Genomic DNA, 23,109 nt, shown 5'->3' on the forward strand with positions numbered 1-23,109 from the left:
AGAAATTTGTAAGCTGAACGGTCCTATAGATTTTGTAATTTGAGTTTCAGAGCCCAAATTTAAGAAAAAACTTTCTAAAATTTATTTTATGATAAAAAACTTTTTTAGTTTTAAAGTTTCAGTCTTTGACAAATGGCTAGATTTTTCCTTAAGCTGGTGGGGCTATTTCGAGTGCCACCCCATTTTCATCCGCTTTCTACAAAAGTGGGGCTCCTCTTATGAAAGAAAAGATTCTAATTAATCTTGTAGCCCCTCAAAAAATTTCTTATGCAACCTCCTCTACCTCAAAAATAGCCCTGTAGCCCCCCCCGTAACACGACGATTTGAGTCACTCGAGCGGTTTGGTTACAAGAATTTATAGGCCAATGAATCACTAGTCTCGCTCGCCCGCTAGGAGAAAGGGAGGAGAGGCCCACAAGTAGCCGACATTTTATACGCCTCTCGCTGTAAACAGTCCGGTGGTGGGCTGGAGTGAGACTGCTTGTGCTCTTGGTTCTGCTTCAAGGGTTTTGTGCCAAGCAAAGGAAGGATGCAGATCTTTGTAAAGACTTTAAGTGGGAAGACCTTAAGCCTGCAAGCGGAGAGCAGTGCCATTGACAGTGAGTATGTCAAGGATCAGGTGCAGCAGACGGAGGGAGGGCAGTGTGCTGCAATCAAGTGGAGGAGGAGTTGCAATGGTATTCTTCACGGGGAGATGTTGGGGAGGATACGTGGAGGAACAATGATAAAAGTGAAAACTCTCACAGGAAAGGAGATTGAGATTGACATCGAGCCAACTGATAGCATTGAGAGGATTAAGGAGCGAGTCGAAGAAAAGGAGGGTATACCACCTGTGCAACAGAGGTACCACTTTCGCCCCCACTTGAATTATTCATCTATTTACCTAATTCCTTGTTGTAGTGAATTTTTGGGATTTTTGGAGAAAACTATGTATGTAACTATTTCCATGTCTTGTTGATTTTTTGGGCTTTTTAAAGAAAAGTTTTTAGTAAATTTTTAAAATCGACGTTTGAGATCACATTCCGTTTAACTCCAATATTTGCTGATCTAAGTCGAAATGTTCTTTTTTCCATTATGTTTGTTTCTTGACGTTTCCTTTATGTGTGAGATTTCTGGTCCGATCCCTCTTGGTATTTCCTACCTCAGCATCGCCGTATGGTAGGACATACTGACTTATTGCCCGCTTCATGTGGCCAGATATGAAGATATAACTAAATTGGCAGAGCTTCGCTTTCGCAATTGTATGTAGGCAGTAACGGGCATATTGATTTACTACTGAGACTACACCTTTATTCTGTTTACGCAATGTCAGTGTGTAGTATTATATGCAGTTTCTTTTGCTTATTGCATCTGTATGGAGTGAAAAGACAATCTGCTGCCCAACTTGGGTGCTTTTTTCCACACATCTCTATATTCTAATCAGGGATAGGGATTCGTAGGAGAAAATATACGAATAAAACTATGCAGGATAAACAATATAAGGAAATCATGTAATAGAAGGAAAATAATAACATACTTATAAGTTATTATTACCCAATTATTTATCTTGGGAAACTCATAAAGTGGGAAAAACGTTTTTCAGTATTAACGGCACTTACTCTTGTACTAACTTAATTGTTTATATTTTACAATACAACTTTTCGTGACCTTGCTTTTTTAGCAGTCTCTCGTGCTACTTGTGCTATATTCTTTTACTGGTACTATATATTGGTGCTCTGAATCCTAAACCATGAGCAGGTATTTGTAGGCACATCACTACATAAAGCCACTAAGTTGTATTACAATACAGAGGGTATAAAGTATGATAAAATTCCATTTGTGGCTTCTCATATTCACACACATGATGCATCACATTCCACACGTGACTTCTCATGCCCCATAGATGATTCCTCATGTTCCATAGTTGGGGCATGACTAGGAATTGTGGGATGACTCCTGCTGCTGCAGTGCAGCCAGCTCTATTCCTATGTTCCATGTGTTCCTCCCATGTTGCACAATAATCAAAATGTTGTTAAAGAATATTAGCTCAATTTTCCGTAAGTAAGGCTTGGAAATATCATATATTGCTGTTTTGAAAGTGGTTGGTTCACAGCCATCCAAAATGTACCACCAAAATCTCAAAGTGCCCATAATGACACCTAAGGCTAAACAATCTTGAAGGAGATTTCAGTTTTAACTCTTATCTGATGATACCCAAACTACAAATCAGTCTTTGCATTGTGTGTTGCCCTGTGTAACTCATCAAGCAGATCATCAATACAAGTTTTGGAGTATTTCTTCTAGATGATTTGTTTATCTAGGTCCTTGTAATCTGTAGACATCCTCAATATTCTTTCTTTCTTTTTCACTAATACCACTGGGGATGCAAAATGATTTGTTCTAGGTCTAATGTGTCCCAATTTATGCATCTCTTCAATAGTCTTCTCTATCCTATCCTTGGAGGCATGAGGATGACATTAAGAAGTCGTAGTAATAGGTCTCATCCTTGGTTCTCATGCAATAGTATGTTGGAACCCCTAACTTGGTCGAACCCCTAGAGGCATGAAAACATTTTTATCCAACACAATTTTGATGTTTGGAAGATATTCATCCACCTTCAACTCCTTGGTAACTAGAGGTAACTCTTTAATGTTGGAGATAGTTGCAATTTAACTAGCTTGATCCCATCTGAAAAGCTTTTCTAGTCAATGAGTTGATACTGTTCTATTGAAGCATCCATAACCCCACTAAGAACCTTGTTTATTCCTTGCCACTCAAAGCTAAGTGCTATTGTTTGGTAGTTTTCTACTTTTGTTTGAACTTTTCCAATAACTGTAACCATTGATGTAAATATCGCCTGAGGAGATTAATCGCCTAGGCCTGAAAAAGTTTAATGGGGAAAAATCAGGAAAAAATCGGGGAAAGAATTGGGAACTAAAAAACCACTAAATTTTAATTAAAAAATGCGATTTTTTTACAGAATTCAATGTTTTTTTGCATTTAATGACTTAATTACTAACAATACATAAGAAACAATCATGTTTAGATATATATCAATGCAAAAAGAGTTATTAATCGGTAAATTACTAACAACTAACAAGTTCACAACACATGAGAAGTATTCTCATAAATAAAGTGTCAAATGTAAAGAGTTCAAATAAGCACATCAACATGACTACAAATAAGTACAAATGTCAAATATAGGACTACATCTTCCTCTTCCCAGTCGCTTTACTAGCGAGTGCGGGAGAGGGTAAAGCTCTAGAACTAGAACCCCATAGGGTTTGTGCTCGTGTTTGTGTCTGTGCCAATGCAGGAGATGGTGTAGCTATAGAACTAGATGTCGGTAGCTCCACATTCGCTGCACGCAAGATGTCAAGGTCCTCTGCAGTAAGCTCAATGTCATCATCCTCATCATCGCCCTCCTCGATGTCATCCAAATCGATGTCATATCTAGTTCCACCCCCTTCCTCCTCCATAGCCTCCTCCGCGGCCTCCCTCTCCAAATTGGAGATGTCCTCCTGTGTAAATAAGGGAGCCTGCTCTTGCGCTGTCCAATCATAATAAGGATCTATCTCATCCAAATCGATTGGCCCAGGAGGATCTTGTTGTGCCTTTTTCATGCGCAATTTAAGATTATATTGCAGATAGACCATGTCATTCATCCTCTTTTGGAACAACCTGTTTCTCTTTTTTGTGTGGATGGCCTCAAACAAACTCCAGTTGCGCGCACAATGTGATGCGCTGCAAGTCTGTGATAGGATTCTGAGAGCAAATTTTGCAAGATTTGGAGTGCTTGCACCCCAAGTGGTCCACCAAGCCACTGCATCACAAAAATTGTACAAGTTAGAAAATACTAATAGACAACAAAAAGTGAAACATAAATGTTAATTTAGCATTTGAGATTCAGAAGTTTGCAAATGTATTACTTGGGGTTTGTGTAAGCCTTGCTCTCTTGCAGAGAGAAGTGAACACCTTGCCCCCCCTGCTGAAGCGAAGATCTCCTGCTCAGCAATGATTTTATCTCTTGTTTCCTCTTTGGTTACCATCTTTTCGACGCACTCACTTAGGCCTCTGATGACCTCTCCATTAGGATCTGCATATGTACCATCAGCCCTAAAACCAAAAACCAAAAACAAATAAGTCTTGCAATTTTAGTACACACCCAACACCCTTCGAAAGCAAAATGAACTCAAGTCTTCGTTAACTTAAATTTGAGTAAGAATGAGCTTACGGTATACCTAAAACGTGGGTTGAGGAAATATCTTGCTGCATGAATGGGTTGGTGGAGCTGATTATTCCACCTTCTATCAATGATCTGCCAAATGGGTTCATATTTGATGCTTCCCCCTTGTAGTAATTTTTGACAGATTCTTTGGCCTTGTCCATGGCCTCATATAGTTCACCCATTGGCGTTTGGTCTCCATCAACCAAACACAGAACTCTGACTAAAGGCTCAGACACCTGCAATATAAATTTGAAATTAGTTGACAAGTTACAAAATTATTATTTACTTGAGTTACAAACTTAGTATGTTATAAAGTTGTAAGTGTAAACTGAAACTTAAAGTTTTGTAGTTACCTTTACTATTTCATCAGCCTTATCTTCAAAATATTTATCAAACACAATCCACACAACATTCTCTCCTTTACTCTTCTTTGAAAATGTGGAAGCAAGCCATTTTTTGGAAACAAACATTTGCTTCAAAGAAGCCAAATTATCGAGAATGCTTTGCAATGTCAAAAAAATCGTTGCAAACCTTGTGGCGACAGGCCTGACAATTTCTTTGCCATTAGTGTGCTCTCTCATCAGGCTAAGGACCCATGGGTGATTGTATATGTATTTTGTCACCCGCCTTGCATCCTCCACAATTGGAGTGACCCACTCAAGTTTGCCCATGTCCTCCAAAAGAAGGTCAAGGACATGTGCTGCACACGGGGTCCAAGAGAGAGTGGGGTGCCTCTGCTGTAGGAGTTTTCCTGCCAATTGTAAAAGAAAATACTAATTAGTTTCCAACTTTTCAAAAATATCAAACTATTAAAAATTCTTCTTGTGAAATTCACAATGCACATGCAACATAAAATTACGGTTTACCTGCTAATACATATGCAGCAGCATTGTCTGTGATGATTTGCACAACATTTTCAATGCCAATCTCTAAGACCATGTTCTCCAACATCAATGCCAATGTCTGAGCATTTTTTACCTTGTTGGAGGCATCGATTGATTTTAGGAACACCACATTATCATTACAACAGGCCAAAAAATTAATTATGGTCCTGCTCTTCCCATCCGTCCACCCGTTAGAAAGAATGGTGCAACCAAATTTTGTCCATTCTTGTTTCTGTTCCTCAACAAATGCTTTGGCCCTCTCAACAACATTTCCAATAAGCCTACAAAAACAAAATTTAGTTATGTCTTAGATTCTTAGTAATTTAAAATTGATTTAGACTTTAGTAATCAACATTCTAATTTCTAGATAAATTAATTAAAATTTATAACTAAGTAAAAAGTTAAAAATTAAAAGGAAATCGAGTGTAATAAAATTATTCGCTTACCTGCCACCCAACACAAAACGAGAAGGGGACTTGTACCCCTTTCCTGCAACTGTCAACCCTGTGGCCAAAGCCTCCCAATAGGGACTGTCAACAACACTAATAGGAAGGTTGTTGAAAACCCAGAAATCTGCTAGTGCATTGTCCAACTGGTCATGGACCTCCTTATTCCATCTAGTGGCCTCTAATGAAGGTTGTGCACTAGGTGTGTGCCTCGGCACAAAATAGCTCCCTATCCTAGAAGCACCTGCTGATCTTGATGGTGCGGAAGTGCTAGGAGGTGTAGGAGTGGGAGTGGGAGTGGAACTCGTGAAAGAAAAACCACCCTGTTTGCGGACACGCGGTCCACAATAAGAGCCGACCATGCTCTCAATGGCTGCCTCCTCCTCCTGAACATCAACGAAATTGCCCTGGGTCTCTGCTATGGCTGCCCTGACATGCAATTTATTCCGCTCTCTTTGCAAATTTTTTTGCTCTCCAGCTGCGAGCAAGGCCTTTTCAAACCTTTTTATTTCTTCTGTTGTACTCTCACAAGGATTCGTATCATGTTTTGAGTGTTACAAGATTCAAGAAGAGTTGGCAGATTAATGGATTTCTGGATGATTCATTGATTAACAGAGGAACAAATGTGTTCCTTATAAAGAATTACAAGGACGTTGTTTCTAAAAGAAACAACGTAGACTGAAGACGGAATTAGAAACAAAACTAGAGACAGGATAGGAAACATTCCTATCTGGACTGAAGAAAAAAGAGACGGGATAGGAAACATTCCTATCTAGACTGAAAGACGGACTACAGACAAGTAGTTGACTATTATAGAAAGTATAAGATATTATCTTAATACCCTCCCTTAATGGTCAACGTACGAATGTCGGAACATTCTGTGATAACTGAGACCCTCCCTTGATCTATAGAATGCTGAAACCAAGAAGCTTTGCCAGAAGAGTGCTATGACTCAAAATAAGTTGCATTTACAAAACTTCGTTTTTGTGGAAAAAACGGTAAAACCCAGAATCTCACACAACCTTGCGTATTACAGACAACTTGAAATGATTTTTGAGGAGAAAATCAACAAACCCAGAATCTCACACAACCTTGCGTATTATAGACAACTTGAAATGATTTTTGAGGAGAAAATCAACAAACCCAGAATCTCACGCAACCTTGCGTATTACAGACAACTTGAAATGATTTTTGAGGAGAAAATCAACAACCCCAGAATCTCACGCAACCTTGCGTATTACAGACAACTTGAAAAGATTTTTGAGGAGAAAATCAACAAACCCAGAATCTCACGCAACCTTGCGTATTACAGACAACTTGAAATGATACCATATTACAAGGTAATTGGTAAATACTTGCTTAACACCCAGAACAAGTTGATCGGTGTTTTGATATTCGAAGATTGCGATGATGCGCTGCTTCCAGGTTCCATAATTGTGACTATTGAATTTGGAATTATGTTCGAGCAGAATATTTGTCAGAGATGCCATGGCACGTTTTCCAATGAAAACTGTGAAAATCTGTGAAGGCACGTTCTTCGAGGAAAAAATACGAAAGACCCAGAAGAATCAGAGAATGACTCAAAAGAGAGCTTGAAAAACCCAAAAGGAATTTGCTGTCGTTTTTTGGATCCGCTGGCTCGAAAATCGAGGCACCCAGAAAAAACGGACGACAACCCAATTGAGCTCTCGAAAAACCCACCAAGAATTTGCAAACAAAATATTTTTTCGACCCCAAAAATTAGGGTTTCGAAAAAAACAGTCCTAGCTGAAAAAAGCTTGAAAAAACTTCAGATTTCTTGATAAAAAATGGCAGATTTTTCTTCAAGGATCGATATGCATGGACGAATGGGGCTAGAGTGTGCTGAACAAACACAGGCAGACCCGAGTTCGGGAATTACTCTAGGCCGAAAACCCTAAGCGGTTTTAGAGAAATTCAACAAAAATAATTTTGAAAAAATTTAAACAAATAATTTCACGAAGAAATTATAAATTTTTTCGAAAAAAATTTAAGTAATAGCTCTGATACCATGTTATAAGATTCAAGAAGAGTTGGCAGATTAACGGATTTCCGGATGATTCATTGATTAACAGAGGAACAAATGTGTTCCTTATAAAGAATTACAAGGACGTTGTTTCTAAAAGAAACAACGTAGACTGAAGACGGAATTAGAAACAAAACTAGAGACAGGATAGGAAACATTCCTATCTGGACTGAAGAAAAAAGAGACGGGATAGGAAACATTCCTATTTAGACTGAAAGACGGACTACAGACAAGTAGTTGACTATTATAGAAAGTATAAGATATTATCTTAATATTGAGATCCCTACGATGTGATATTTGAACTGGTAAATGCCCCCGGATATTACTTTTTCACATCGAATGCAAATCACTTTGGTTGGTTCATTGGGTGCTTCATAGGCATATTTCCATGCCTGATCTCTCGCATTCTTTGGCCTGGTGCCAATGTAGCCTGAGGGGCATGGAGTCAATGGCCATTTGTTTGCCATTTGAAACTGCTGCGGGCTGCCTACACATACAAACTAAAAAAAAATAAACTATAAATAAATTATAACAAGATCAAAGTTAACAGTTAAACAAAGAATTCAAGCAACATTCCAATAACAGCGCCAATAAATTGAAATCCAAATAACATTCAAACAAACTAGCTGCTAGGGTTTCAAATTTTTCAAAAAAGTGCAAATTTCTAACATAAATTCGATCTAGAATGGAAAAAAATGCAAATGAATGCATTTAATCTTGCTTACATTCATCAAATGCATTCCTAACTAATTAGGAATGTATTTTTATCCATTTACATGCAAGAAAAAAAAATACAATCTCTTGCAAAAATAAAAAACAAAGATTCAAATCACCTAGTAACAAAGAAATCGAATCAAAAGGCCTCCAAATGCACTTGATTCCGCTTGTTTCTTGCCAAGAACTCCTCCTCTATCCTCTCCTCTCCAAAACACCCTAAGCAATGTAAAACAAAATGAAAAAAATGTGTTTTTTCGTCACTTTATGTGACTGCTGGGCGTGGGCGATTTTTTTGCAACAAATTGCGATTTTTAGGCAATTAATCTGCGATTTTTTGGAAAAAATCTGCAAAAAAAAATCACGATTTTGGGGCGACAAAAAATCGCGATTTTATCTCGTATCGCCGATTAATCGGCGATACTCACATCTATGACTGTAACCATTGGATGCCCAAAACTATGTGAGCTTCCCCAAGCGAAATGACGTTACAATCCTACTAGCAATCAATTCTCAAAGCAAGTGGAGCAGAAAAATTGAAGCCACGTTTCTATGGACCTCACGAAATCTTGAGGAAGATAGGAGAAGTAGCTTATGAGATTGACCTACCAAAGCATAGTAGAATCCATAATATTTTTCACGTGTCTAGACTTAAGAAGGTTGTGAGACAAGAAATAAAACCCTGGGTCGAGTTACCACCACTAGATGATGAAGGGAAGCTCATCTTGAAACTTGAAGCTATCATCAATAGAAGAGAAAGAAAATTGAGGAACGTAACTATTCCAGAGTACTTTATAAAATGTAAGAACCTACCAGAAGAAGATGCTACATGGATGGGCGAAGAAATTATGTCTCACCCAAAATTGCTTGAGGACAAGCAAATTGAGGAAGGGTGGACTATCACGAATCCTCAATAATGTATTAATATTATAATAACCACATTTGATGAAATTTATACCATTATATATTAATAGTAACTTGATATTGTTAAATATTAATTATTGCTTCTTTATTATTGTCAAAATTGATTTGATATTATTATTGTTAAAAATTGATTTGATATTAAAATCGTGAATTCCAAATGTTTTGCCTATACCTATGACAATACTAACTTTACCGATAAATGTCAAGTATAAACTAAACATCATATATTAATATTATAAGAATGCAAATATAAACATCACCGATAAACTATATTTATACCTCCGTTGACAATCAGATGGACACAACTCTTGTTTGAACCTCGAGTAGCACGAACGGGCGTGTTGTCCATGTCCATGTCACCTTATTTATAGGGAACAAGAATATGATGTCAAATCATCAAACACAAAATATTCAAGTTAGAAAAAACAACGAACGAAAATCAAGCATTAGGTGATTGACAATCAAATCATGTGCCTCAGTCAACCAATTAAGATTAGGCAATTATATTATTTTGCTGGCAAGATATACATAAGGAAGGAAAATCAATTGTTACAAGTCTGAACATAGTAATTCACTGAAACTAAAGGTATGTAACATTTTCACCTAACAAAAATAAGACTTCATTTCTTCTATTATATGTAATTAGAAAATGTGAATTAAATAAATAACAAATATTGATAATAAGTAGAGAGATGCACAATTGTAAACTTAGTATTATTAACAATTCTTGGGCTGATACAACTGCTATATCAACCACATAATGGATAGGGACTATGCACAGTGGAGGAGTAAATTGGTTGCGTTGGGGCAAAAGTAATCCCAATATGGATCAAGATCTGAGGGAGCCCCAAGCTGAACGTGTCCACTCTTGAGCAGCACTTACTCTACCATCCATCATGGAACTGATACATAGGGAATATGGCTAAGTCCCAAAATTGCTAATATTATTAAAAGATGTTACTTATAAGATAATTGATATACTTAAGATTTCCATTGTATTAAAAGATGTTATTTATAAGATAATTGATATACTTAAGAATTCCATTCTAGAGATCTTTATTTTTATCTAGGATAATTTTTAAACCCATTGAGCAGAAAGGGTTATCACAAGTGGTATTAGAGCAAGATCCTGCCATCTTTTGAAGGATGTGTATGCCAAATCAAAAAAAGGAGATAAAGGAAAATGAATGCACAATTAGCAAACAAAATGAGATCGTTTATGGAACAATCAAATTAGACAAACTAGTGGTAGAAATTTTTTCAGCACTCCCTGTGGGATTCACGAGAAGGGCTTAACTGCCTTCTGTGTACTATAAGTTGAGTGGTTGTATCAGGCATTGACAGATATGTCTTTTGGTGCAATGACAACCCCATTGTAACAAGTGGTATTAGAGCTTGCTCACAGGTTCAAATTCTCATACCCTTGGGTAACACTAAGGGGGAGATTGTTAGAAAATTTTTAGTGCTCCCCTCGGGATTCGTGACAAGGGCTTAACCGCCTCTTGTGTACTATAAGTTGAGTGGTTGTATTGGGCATTGATAGAATGGTCTTCTGGTGCAACGACAACCCCACTCTATTAACCAGGCACTACTCAAAACATTTCAAAATATGGGAAATTGAATTGAAAGCCATCACAGATTCTATTGGGAGGGACATGAGTTCTAAACATTCAATAATAATAGAAGTTATCCATCATGTAGCATACGTGGCCCCCCTTTTTTACTCAGAGTAGAGGTATCAAGAGAAGAGGAGGAAATAGAACAACCTACAAATAGTGCAGTAGAGAATGCTAGAGCTTATGCTACTCTAGAACCTGAAATAAGAGAAATTGTAACATTTAGTGAGGTTTGTAAAGGCCAAAAACATGGAAAACAAAAAAGGGCGAATGTGAGCTTAAACAATGACCTTAAGGAAAAAGTCAACAAAGTTGACATACCAAACTTTGATGGATCAGGGGAAATCTTAGCATACGATTGGTTACATGTGCTAAACACCTACTTCATATTTAGCCCTATGACAAAAGAAGATGCACTCCAATTTGCTATTTTACACCTATTGGGCATAGCACATGAATGGTGGTGGTACCACATAACTCACACTCGAGGCCACCAAAATATTACCATCTATAAGGAGTTTACACAAGAACTCATCAAAAGATTCGGTAGGAAAAGTCCACAAGAAGACTTTAAAAGACTAGCACACATAAGGCAACAATGAACAATTGAAAGTTATATTAATGAATTCCAAAGAATTTTAGTGCAAGTGATGAGAATAGATGAAGATCAACTTACATATTTATTTATAGACATGTTCAAGGATCCACTTAAAGGACTAATAACTTCTCTAAAACCAAGATATCTTGAAGATGCTTTTGAAATAGCTTTGAATTTAGAAACCTCATCAATTAGTAAAATGACTAACAACTACACCAAGTCATCCTACAAAAGAGGCGAATTCTATGAAAGAGACAACTTCCATAAAAGAGAAGAAATCCACAAGGGCTCACTTCTAGAAAGAGAAAGGGAAAAGCTAAGAAGTCAAATTCAATGCTACAAATGTAAAGGACTATGGGAAAAGGGACCTGATTGCAGCAAAAAGAGGACATGTTTTACATGTAAAGATGATTGCAAACTTGGGCATAAACGTGGAAAAAGGGAGAGGATACAAAATATAGAAACCATCTCTGATGAAGAAGTTGAAGAACACACAAACAAGAAACTAATGAAAGAAGAGCAAGAAGAGGAAGAAGAATTTGGGGTGCTATCTACTTTCATTAAAGCCTCTAAGCATTGAGTAATGAGGATTAAGAGCATTCTCCAAGGGCATAAGGTTATAACTCTAATTGATAGTGGAGCCTCCTATAATTTTATTGATGAGAAGCTTGTTAAAAGAATGGGTTTGAAAACCAAGGATTTTAAGGGTTTACAACAGTACAAGCCACATGATCCCTAGTCAAATGCACAAAAATAATTCCTCAACAAGAATTTATGTTGGGTAAACATGGCGTTAAAGAAGACTTGCATGTAGTACTACTAAACAATGACATAATCCTAGGATCACCTTGGATTTGCTCCTTGGGATGCTTCAAGTTCGATCTCTCTAATTTAAAAATTCAATTTATGCACAAAGATCAAGAGATAACTTTAGAAGGAATTCTTGATGGATCCCCACAACTAGTTTCATGTAAAAATATTGAAAGAATCTTTAGGCATGGACGAGGAGAATGGGCTGCTCAATGTTTAGTCTTGGACAAATCTACTCCAAAGGAACAAAGTATACATATTGATATCCAATCCATCATCAAAAAGCATAAGAAAGTATTCGATGACATTCCGCCGGGTTTACCTCCAAAAAAGAGATTTGAAGTTTGAACACATCATAGAACTAGAAGGAGCATAACCAATAATCACTACCCCATATAGACACCCTAAAAAATATAAAGATGAAATTGACAAAAACAATTAAAGAACTCCTTGAGATGGGATATATACCACCTAGCCCTAGCTCATTTACCTCATCAGTGGTACTTGTCAAAAAGAAGGATGGGACAATGCAAATGTGTATAGACTACAAAGCATTGAATAAGAAAACTATAAAAAACAGCTATCCCATTCCAAGAGCGGATGAGCTTATTGATGAACTTCACAGGGCCAAGTATTTCTCCAAAATTGATCTAAGATTGGGTTTATCACCAGCTAAGGATGAGAGAAGAAGATATACCAAAAACAACTTTTAGGTGTCACTATGGGGCATTTTGAATTTCTAGTCTTACCATTTGGTCTTACAAATGCATAAACCACTTTCCAATCATGCATGAATCATCCTTTCCGAAATCAATTGAGAAAATTCTTAGTGATATTCTTTGATGGCCTCTTGATTTGTAGCAAGACATGGGAAGATCATCTGCAACACATTGAAGAAGTTTTAAGCATTTTAGAATCAAAATCCCTATTTGTGAAGGCTTCAAAATGTGAATTTGGACTAGAAGAGATTCTCTATTTGGGCCACAAGATAAATGCTGAAGGAGTTAGTGTAGATGAAGAAAAAATCAAGGCAATAAAAGAATGGCATACACTTAAAACCCTAAGGCAACTTTGGGGTTTTGTAGGTTTGTGCAGTTATTACAGGCGCTTTGTTAAAGGATTCTCAAAAATTGCAGCCCCACTTACAGACCTAACCAAAAAAGGAGCGTTTGGATGGAATGAAGTGGCACAACAATCCTTTGAAAAATTAAAAGAAGCTATGTGTTCATGCCCGGTTCTAGCCATTCCAGATTTTTCACAACCATTTGAGCTATACAATGTGATGTCTCAGGTCAAGGAATTGGAGCAATACTCATGCTGAACAAACAGCCCATTGCTTTTGACAGCTGTAAACTGAATGAAAGTGAAAGACATTACTCCATTTATGACAAGGAGATGTTATCAATCATGCATGCTTTAGCGAAGCTTAGGCAATACTTAGTATGTAGGAAATTCAACATCAGAACTGATCACAATAGCTTAAGATTATTTATGAATCAAAAGATCTCAATGATTGTCAACAGAAATGGGTTAGCTGGACTCAAGCTGATAACTTTGATATTGAATATGTCAAGGGAGCAAATACTGTTGTGGCAGATGCCTTGTCTCGACAATATCACATAAGTACAATAACAAGCCTTAACCAAGACTGGAAGAGAGACATTACAGCGAAATGTGCTAAAACCCCCCGAACTGAGTAAATTACCAAGTGATGACTATAAGATAGTTAAAGAACTCATTCTATACAAGGGAAGGATACTTCTTGCAGTAAATTCAAAGGGTAAAAGGAAAATTATGGAGGAGTACCATGATAACCTTTTATCCGGACATCCAGGATTATACAAGACTTATAAGAAGATTTGGGAAAGATATTCTTGGAAAGGTCCTAAGAAGGATATAATCAAGTATGTCCAAGAGTGTATAACTTGTCAGAAAATCAAGACAGAACAAAGCCACCCAGTGGGATTGCAACAACTACTACCCATCCCAAATTAAAATTGTGAAAGCATTTTGATGGACTTCATTACAGGTCACCCAAAAGTACAAGAGAAAGATTGTCTCTTTGTGATAGTGGATAGGTTAACTAAATATGCACATTTCATTGCCATATCTACACACTATAAAACTCCCTAAATTGCAAACTTCATCACCTCCTCCTCATACGGCACTCAACAGAGAGTGTTCAGATTTTTGTTTCAATCTAGCTAAGGTTTTGTTGGACCCATCGAATAAGGGAACCATGAACTGTCCTAGCCTGCTGTGAAGGACATCATGACACCTGTTTCTACTAGTATTTTCAGTTTTTGCTTTTGACTTTCATGTAGGAAAAAAGAAATATCTGTTTTGAAGCTTGCACTCTTTGCTTTGTATTCTGCATTGAAGATGTCTGAATCTTCCTTATGGTATTTTTCATATCTTCATCTTGCATCACAGCTTCTTTTTGCAAGAATGTAACCTTGGGTAGACTTGTTCCTATGACAGAATTCTTTTGTTGGAATGTTCTGGTTTGTTTTTGCAGATGAAGAGGCTTCCTGTGTACCATTCCCTGGTGGCCTAGTAGCCACAGGTCTCCTCATTTCATTGGTTCTGAGTGAACAGCTCAATGAGCTGTTGTTACCCATCTTAAGGACCATCTTAACATCCTTAAAGACCTAATCATATCAAAGCATGACCAGTCTTTATTCTCACCCGGCATCTTCTGCTTTCTCTGTCTGTTATGTTGATACCTTGTTTCCCTTCCACATATTGACATGTGGTAGATTTGGCAAGGAGTTTTGGTTTTGCATTTTTTGTTTGTTTGTTGCCTTTTTATGTTTCCATAGGCTAGCAGAAACAAGCCCTAATACTACCAAAACATACTAACTAGAAAGAATATACTACTGAAACATACTAATTAGGAAGAATTTCAAAATAATGCAGATAAAACTGATAAAAAGAAATTTCAAAATTATTAACTATTTGGAATGTTGTCAATTTAATGCTTATAATACAGCATATTGCTGCTCAATTCAGGTCAATGGTATCAAAACCTATTCACTTGTATATGTGCCAGAGCAAACTCGGTTGGGATATTTGAAACATTGGTAGAAAATGAGATTTGTTAGTTTCAAATGACCACAAATTTATATTGAAGAATGAGCTCATGACTCCTCAGATATAATCAAGGTGTTGATTGATGCAGCTCTAGAAAGCCAATGATTAGAGGTGAAGAGCTGATATGCGTGAATGTTCCAAAATGCTTCAAATGTGCAGTGAACTTCTCTAGAAAGGCCATTTGGTAGTTGAACTACTTTCAAGGTTCTAAGTTTTCCATTACGCAATAATCTGTAGATAGTAGTAAACTTCCAAACTTGATTACTTCACCTCAAGCATTGGATTAGTCCTAGTTTCCTAGGGTGGTGGTTAGTCCATAGTGTTTATCCCTAGAGATGTTATGGTTAGTCTGACCACCTTCTCTGATATAACTTGAGGAATCGAACATGGATTGAGGCTTTGATATCATTGTTATGTTTGCCACTATGTGAAAACTCACAAGTACAAACTTTAGTTTGTCACCCCAGGCTGGCATCTAGCCCCAAGTTCCCCATGCGTTGGTTAGTGCATGAGATTAATTACTAGAGGTGGGGTGGTTAGTCCAACCCATGGTCTAGGTAAAATTTGATATTGCCATATCATGAATTAAATAATGACGTTTAAGCTATTGAAGATTGGATTTCAAAATTGGAATATATCTCATTCACCCTCTGAAAATCTAAATCCCATGTTCAACAATGTTGGGAGGATAGCTTGCTAGCCAAAGAGGAATCTAGGGAGCTCCACTTTGGTGAGGTAATGAAGGGGAATTTTCCCTCGAGTTTTTTTGGAGGTCATTGGGGAAGAATATTTTCTTGAGGATACACATGAAGGAAAGTACATTTGAAGTTACCAAATAGCCTCATTTTTTTGCAGATTCTAGGTATTGTATGTCCTGGAATTGGATACATCTTGGAATCTTAGCAAAATTGGATAGGATTCATTTTTTTTGTCTTGAAACATTTTTCACCTTTGGCACACAGTGCATTTGGTATAGATTTCAAGGTATTTTAGTAATTTTACCTCAGTTTTTCTTTTTTCCTTTCTTTTTGCTCGATAATAGGCCTTGGCCTTAATAAGTTTATTAATTTTAAAATAATTGTTTTACACCCCATTCAAGTGTGGGGGCACTGGGCGAAAATGAACAGGGAAAGAAATTTTTTTCCTCAGGTTTTCATTAAAAAAAAGACAGTAAAAACTTGAAGGGACTCGTTCGCTTTTATTTGTTATTTTTTTCATTGCTTGCTTGTTGTCGTATGTAAATTGCACAGATTGGATGCAACCAGGATACATGGTGGACATCACAGAGGAAAAAACAGAACTAAGTTGCCCTTTTTGTTGGCGTGGTTGGCCAAGAATGCCATCGAAAGTTCCTAAAAAATAATTTAAATAATTAAAGTTTAAGAGCTATATGTGATTTTTTTTGCTTATTTCTCTTTGTAATTTAAATGTTTTCATGTTTATTTTTAGTTATTGGATTTAGACTTTTTAAATAAAATGTCAAAACCTATGAAATTATAATTTTTTAATTCGTTATCATTTATAATAAATTTATTATCTATTAACATAACAATATAATAATTTATTTATTGTTGTGTATACACTTTATTTTATATTAAATAAATATAAAATATAACAATTTTATATCTATTGTTTTGAGCGGTGACGTAATTTTATTGATAATCAAAAGTTGGTATATATGTTCATATATGCCTTTAACATCTAGAAACTGGGATTCTACATTTACCTTCTGGCTATACCTCCTATAATCTGTAGTCTAATACAATATTTCAGCTACTTATGGATGCCATCAACAACATCTTCTGATATGCAAAATCGTCCATGATCAAAATGTCCTACAAGTTTGATATTCACATACAAAATTTATCAACATGCTAGGTTAAATAACACTAATAATACCAGACATGCAACTTAGACAAAACCTACTTCTCCCCTTGTTTGTGTTTCTTCTTTGTCCTCGTTTAAACTGCTAATGTCAACTCCCCACATACAAGAATCCCTCCCGTAGCTTGCTTCTTGGTTTCGACAGTTGTGGGCATAACTCCCATCGCCTTCCTTGAAGTACATTTCCCCATTGCTCATTTTGAGCCCTTTCGGCCTCCTCTTCCTCCGTACATTTTCCTTTAGCAAGTGCCGTCCGCCCTCGGCATGTTCAATTTGTAATTCCTCACGGGTTGTGATGCTCCAAACCAGAAATGGTTGATATAAATCATTTGCTCCAATTAGTTGCTGCTGACCATCCTTCTCTTCCATGAAATCCAGCCCGAGTTCTGTGTATGCTAAAATCTGGACCATACCCTCCCATCCATTCTGGTTTTACAATATCCCTCATTATCCACAACATGATCGCAGATGAAATGTCCACATTCACCCTATAATGATGTTCGCTCTCCTTGAATTCTTTACCCAGTAATTCCTTCAGAATCTGCATTATCCTTGCATCTTTATAACGAAAGATGCCCTTCATTCTGCGGCAAGAGATTTTACCACAAAATAGGCACTAGAAGAAAGGTTTTGAGTGAGAAGTTCGTCTTCATGGCTTCTAGTAGACTCTGCTTACCCCCGCCCTTCAACCACACATAGAGGAACTGCTGTTTGGTCCTGCAAAGATGCTATTAATTGTCTCTACACATTTCTAGATGAAAGTGGAGAACACATTTGGTATTTTATTCAATAGACCTTCATCAATTTATACAAAAGATATACGCAATTTGATGATTGCAATCTGCATTATTCTAACTGACATGAACCATTGGTAATCGATAGATAATTATGACATCAATGCTATTGTGCCAACATTTCCCCCCTTAATACATTGATGACTACATTGATGTATTAATGTCCTATCACAGTCCACTTTGCTCATAAATGATGCACATGGATGACTCTGATATAAACAATATTCTAGACTTTAAGAAATTGATGATATATTAACTGTGGACAAAATAGTTTCTTTTTCATAAATTTGACAGATGTGATGGGCTACTTACTGCCTAGACTCGAGTGCGATCCAAGGATGCAATTCAAATTGTGCTAGACCTGCTGCTTGTTATATCTTTGATGAATATGCGGAGAATGCAACCAAAGCTTGCAATGATGTTTATTTGGACTTTCTCGTCTCCCAGGCACATATCATATGAAAGTGCAAGAAAGAGAGATGATTTTGATATCTTTTCAAATTCCCAATACAATCCCAATGGCAAACATCTCAAGAGTCACAAAGAACAGAGTTGGTACACGTTCTTTAAAACAACTCAAATAGAAACACATACAAATAGTATGGTCTTTGTCAATTTGCAGAATCAGTGACATCGTATGATGAATTCATCCTTAGAATGAGGCTTGACCAAGCAGAAGAGAAGGATGACAATCTCTACCATATTTTGTAAAATTGACACCAGTAATGAGCCTTATGATCTCAATGTCTCTTTGAGAATCAACGCTTTCGGTAAAGTTGTAGATTATGCTCCAGCAATGCAAATGTATGAGGCAATGAAATCTGTAAACTTGCTCAGATGGACAATGGAAATCGTACAACACATATTTAGACAATGTCAATCGCCCATAGGTATTCACACCACTCCTACAAAGCTTATTCGCTAATTGTTGCATCTATTGAGATGACATTTCTTGCGATATAGGATATGGCGATTATGTTTTTCGCATTCTCTCAAAAGACTCAGCCAGCCAACAATCTCCTTCAAAACTCTACTGTACATCGATTATTGCATTCTTTGATACCGCAATGAAAGCGGAGAATGGATTTGATATTATATTCAATAGATCTTCATCATTTTATGTCATGACCCCTCCTAAAGAGAACCTTATAATTAGATAAACTATGATAATTCATATACTCTGATTGATAACTCACAAAAAGAATAATAATGATAAACTAAATAGACCAATATTTATGATCTATTTATTTAATTATATTATCCATAATAGTATAAATAATCCTATTTAATTATTTATATTATTCCTAAATTAATATTATTCATAATAATAATAATATATAAACATTGTTAGTCATATAAATAAATAAATAAATAAATTATATAGTTTACATATTTTAATAACTAAGTCTAACTGATCAGGTTTACATATAGATATTTAAATATAAGTTTAATAAACAAAATACAAGATAAACTAACCAAAGACTAAACAATATATATAAATCTCTAACTAATACAATAGATCGAACCTATCTAGGACATGTCTATTCAAAGTCGGGGTACTCATCGATATAAAAGGGTGGTAGTACAACTTGGAGTAATAGGAATCACATTGAAAGAAGTTACCATTGTATATAGGATTCAAAACAAAACAAGGAGTTACAAATTTATACGTCAACACAAGTTCAAGGACATCGTTGCTAGGAATAGGACGAGTAGGAATTGGATTACATATACTAAGCGTGGAAGGAGCAGAGTTTACAAAACCGGCATCAAACATGCAGGAGGATCCTTGTCCGAGTTCTGCACCAAGGTATAGACCATCGATAGCACCAAATCATATGCGAAGGGTCCCATTGGCTTCCATGTAGAGGAAGGCAGTACTGCGATATGTCAGTAGAAGGAAATAATATCGACTGAGACAGCGTTGAATTCCTTTCACCAAAATACAAGCTCGGAATAAGGAAAAATATAGCAGCGGCATCAAGGCAAGACATTTACCATCTACATCGGGTTTTGCAAGCATCATCATTCAAATATAAAAGGGTTGGTACGTACACATATAAGTGTATATGTATCCCACTTAAACGAATAACTGAGGCCGTCAAGACAATCGATAGGAGAGAGAGAATTAAGTAGATTTAAAGGGATATAAAATTATTAAATATAAAATTGATACATGATTAGGAGAGGTCCCTAATTATAAATATAATTTATTTCACATACAAGTTATCAATATATATATATATATATATAATTTATAATTATTCAAAAGATTAGAATTTCTTGAAGAGAATTACAAATTCTATATAATTCCAAGTATAAAATGAATATTTGAAGTCTTTAGACTAGAACCAAGAGCAACTTGAGATATAGCTATAAAGGGGACATTACATTTTATACAGAAGATATATGCAATTTGATAACTGCGAATTTCATTATTATGACATTAAGCATTTGTAACCAATAGACAATTACGGCATCAATGCTATTATGCCAACACTAGAGGCAATAGGAGTTATTTGTCTTGCATATCCTTCAATGATCTCTTTGGTACTCTCACATGATAGATATTAAAGCCACCTCTTCTTTACTTGCCAACCTGCATTGTCATCATCATTGCTTGATGAGATATGATTGACCTAGTGGGTACTTGGCTGCCAAACTTATATAATCCCATTTTTCATTATAAGCATATATTTTGAATTTGAAAAGTTGATTGTTGGCCCTCGATACCTGGTGTATAAAAGACATAGACTAGGAATAATTCAGAGTGCCCACATGCTCCCAATCCAGATACTTTCCATCCAGACTTTGAAATTCATCCATAATGTCTTCTTGCCCCATATCATCTCAATCTGATCGACCTAGTGGGTAATAGATTGCCAAACTTATATCGTGCCGTTTTTCATTATATGCATATGTTTTAAATTTGAAAAGTTGATTGTTAGCCCTTGATACCTGGTGTATGAAACACAAACACTGGGAATAACTCAAAGTGCCCCCATCCTCCCAATCCAAATACTTTACATCCGTACCCCCAAGTTCATCCATAATGTCTTCCTGCCTCATCTCTCAATCTGATCACAGCATTAGACATAATATTTGCTTCCGTATTCTTTTCCCTCTTCACATGTTTAACTTTGTGATACTCAAATTCATCCAATATAGATCTTATAATCTTCACATACTTGTGTAAATACTAAACTTGTGAAATATCCCAAATGGATATTGACTCGATTTTTCCTCAAAATATATTCATAACTTAAACATAGGCAGATGTATTACGGAACAGCAATATAAACCAATAGATTCCCCAATAGATATAAACCTCTTTTTTCAAGATAATATTTAGGATTCAAGCGTTATGAAAATGCATTACAAACCAACAGAATAAGACCAGTGAACTCTCATACAACTCCTTAAAACATGTTATTGCATTATACAACAACAATACAATAACTAGCATTCAAAACCCAATCTTAAATGCAGTTTTACAGTTAGGTTGGAACACTGAGAGAAAAACCTATAAGCGCATATGAGACACCTGAAGTGACGTCTCCATGGACAATGGGTTTGCATCCATTGTTTGCTGGTACGAGGGGCTACGTCCTCCCATTGGCTGAAAGCTGAAGCTTTCCAAATAACTCTCGCAAGAGATAACTGAAATCTAAATCATAAATCAAGCATACCAAATGAAGGAGTCTCTTCTCCTTTTATTCTTCCAGTAGTGACTCTTTGACTGCCTTCTTGGCTTTTCGTCTTATCTCTCCTCATCATCTTTAGCCCACTTTATAAAATTAAATTGACCTTTTATAATTTGAGTCCACGCTCTCAAAGTCAATTTTAGTATTATATGAATATATCTTAAACTTTTCTAATGTCTTAAAAAAGGGACATTACAAGTCTTCCCTCCTCGAGATTGCTTGCCGTCAAGCAATTAGTACCAGGATCCCATATGAATCTGCAGGTAGCCTTGTAGCCCAATCTGAAAACAAATCTGATCACATTGCAAAGCAAGGTGTTATTTTGTAACCCATCCATCAACCGATTCCTTGGATCCCAAACAAATCTATGAACTGTTGCTGCACCTGTGGACTGTACAACTTTGATTATCCTCGCGTCCAGTCTTAAACTGAGAAGAACTACATCAAAATCCTCAACAAGCCATAGGTACATACTTTCAACACTTGGATCCCAAACCTTGCTGTCATGACCAGCTGATGATGAGGTAGAAATGGATCCAGGGGTATGTATAACTTAGTAGATGGTGACAACTCGACCTAAATAGATGATGTAAGAAACGAGCTGCTCAAAAGTTGAAACTAACACCATGGGCACATCAAAAACCATACTGTTGTCATGAATCTGAGAACCCCCAAGAATATAGGTGCTATGAGTAAGTATGAAGTTGAAAAGCTATTCGCTATGATTGAAACATAGCTCTCATCAATGCTCCACCAAAATCTATTCAGTGAATGATGTAGGAAATCCATCCAACTCATGTATGGGATGAAATCAGAAACCATGTTTGGACTGATCCAATGACAAACAATAGTAGTCAATTTACGGCTCCCATCCTGTGACCAAGGTTCACTACTAGGAACTGTACCAGGATTCCATATTCTAAAATCAGAATCATCTTCTTCATGACAATCAAAAGGAGATCCCTCGTTTATCTCAAAAAGGGGATTATTGGAAGTCCAATCAGCATTCACCTCAAACATGGGGTTGTCTATAAGCTGAATGCGATTTGAAACTTTGTTACTTGGTCTTTTGGGACAACTGTCGAAGTCATAAGTCTATTGAATGGTATCAAGTTTCTCAATTACCTCGTGGAAAATCTCTTGTCTCTTTTTACCTTCATGTTCCCAAAAATGTTTCGTGGTCCCAATCTGATTTTTTGTTTTTTGAAGAGAAAATTGAGTATCATCCAATGCCTCAGGAGCATACTTAAGCTCCCTATTGAGTTCTTTAATCTCATTCCTTTCTCTATTCAACTGATCAACATATATTTCAGCAACCTTAAGAATATAATCCCTGTAGGAAAGCAAACATAAATTATCTGATTTCATAGTTTCAAGAGCTGTTTTGACCA

The 23,109-nt window shown here is 36.4% G+C and overlaps 2 protein-coding genes across 2 annotated transcripts in view; one reads left to right on the forward strand and one right to left on the reverse strand.

Annotated features, from left to right (window-relative positions):
* Nucleotides 1–385: 385 nt before the first annotated feature.
* The window catches only part of LOC149552328 (uncharacterized), a 46,674-nt gene continuing 23,950 nt past the window's right edge, over nucleotides 386–23,109 (forward strand). The window contains exon 1 of the mRNA XM_089787866.1: nucleotides 386–843. Within this exon, the coding sequence (XP_089643992.1) occupies nucleotides 530–843 (314 nt within the window). The 5' untranslated portion in view covers nucleotides 386–529. The remainder of the gene's footprint in view (nucleotides 844–23,109) is intronic.
* Nucleotides 3,186–11,972, reverse strand: LOC149552329 (uncharacterized). Its single transcript, XM_089789540.1, has 6 exons — nucleotides 5,538–11,972; nucleotides 5,074–5,372; nucleotides 4,561–4,583; nucleotides 4,386–4,443; nucleotides 3,909–4,075; nucleotides 3,186–3,593 (listed from the first exon to the last, which is right to left on the reverse strand). Exons 1-6 carry the CDS (start codon nucleotides 5,897–5,899, stop codon nucleotides 3,186–3,188), a joined length of 1,317 nt encoding a protein of 438 aa, XP_089645666.1. The 5' UTR covers nucleotides 5,900–11,972.

Source organism: Cupressus sempervirens, chromosome 6 (assembly GCF_028749045.1).
Source record: "Cupressus sempervirens isolate cs-2001-9-10 chromosome 6, ASM2874904v1, whole genome shotgun sequence".
Classification (NCBI taxonomy): Eukaryota; Viridiplantae; Streptophyta; class Pinopsida; order Cupressales; family Cupressaceae; genus Cupressus; species Cupressus sempervirens.

Bases quoted from the DNA above. Each gene is read 5' to 3' on its own strand.
- LOC149552329 (XM_089789540.1), bottom strand. From the start codon at position 5,899: ATGGTCGGCTCTTATTGTGGACCGCGTGTCCGCAAACAGGGTGGTTTT. The intron at 4,584-5,073 runs GTAAACCGTAAT...AATATTTTGAAG, and splicing joins TGCTGCATATGTATTAGCAG to ATAAGGCTGATGAAATAGTA. The intron at 3,594-3,908 runs GTAATACATTTG...CGCATGAAAAAG, and splicing joins AAGGCTTACACAAACCCCAA to GCACAACAAGATCCTCCTGG.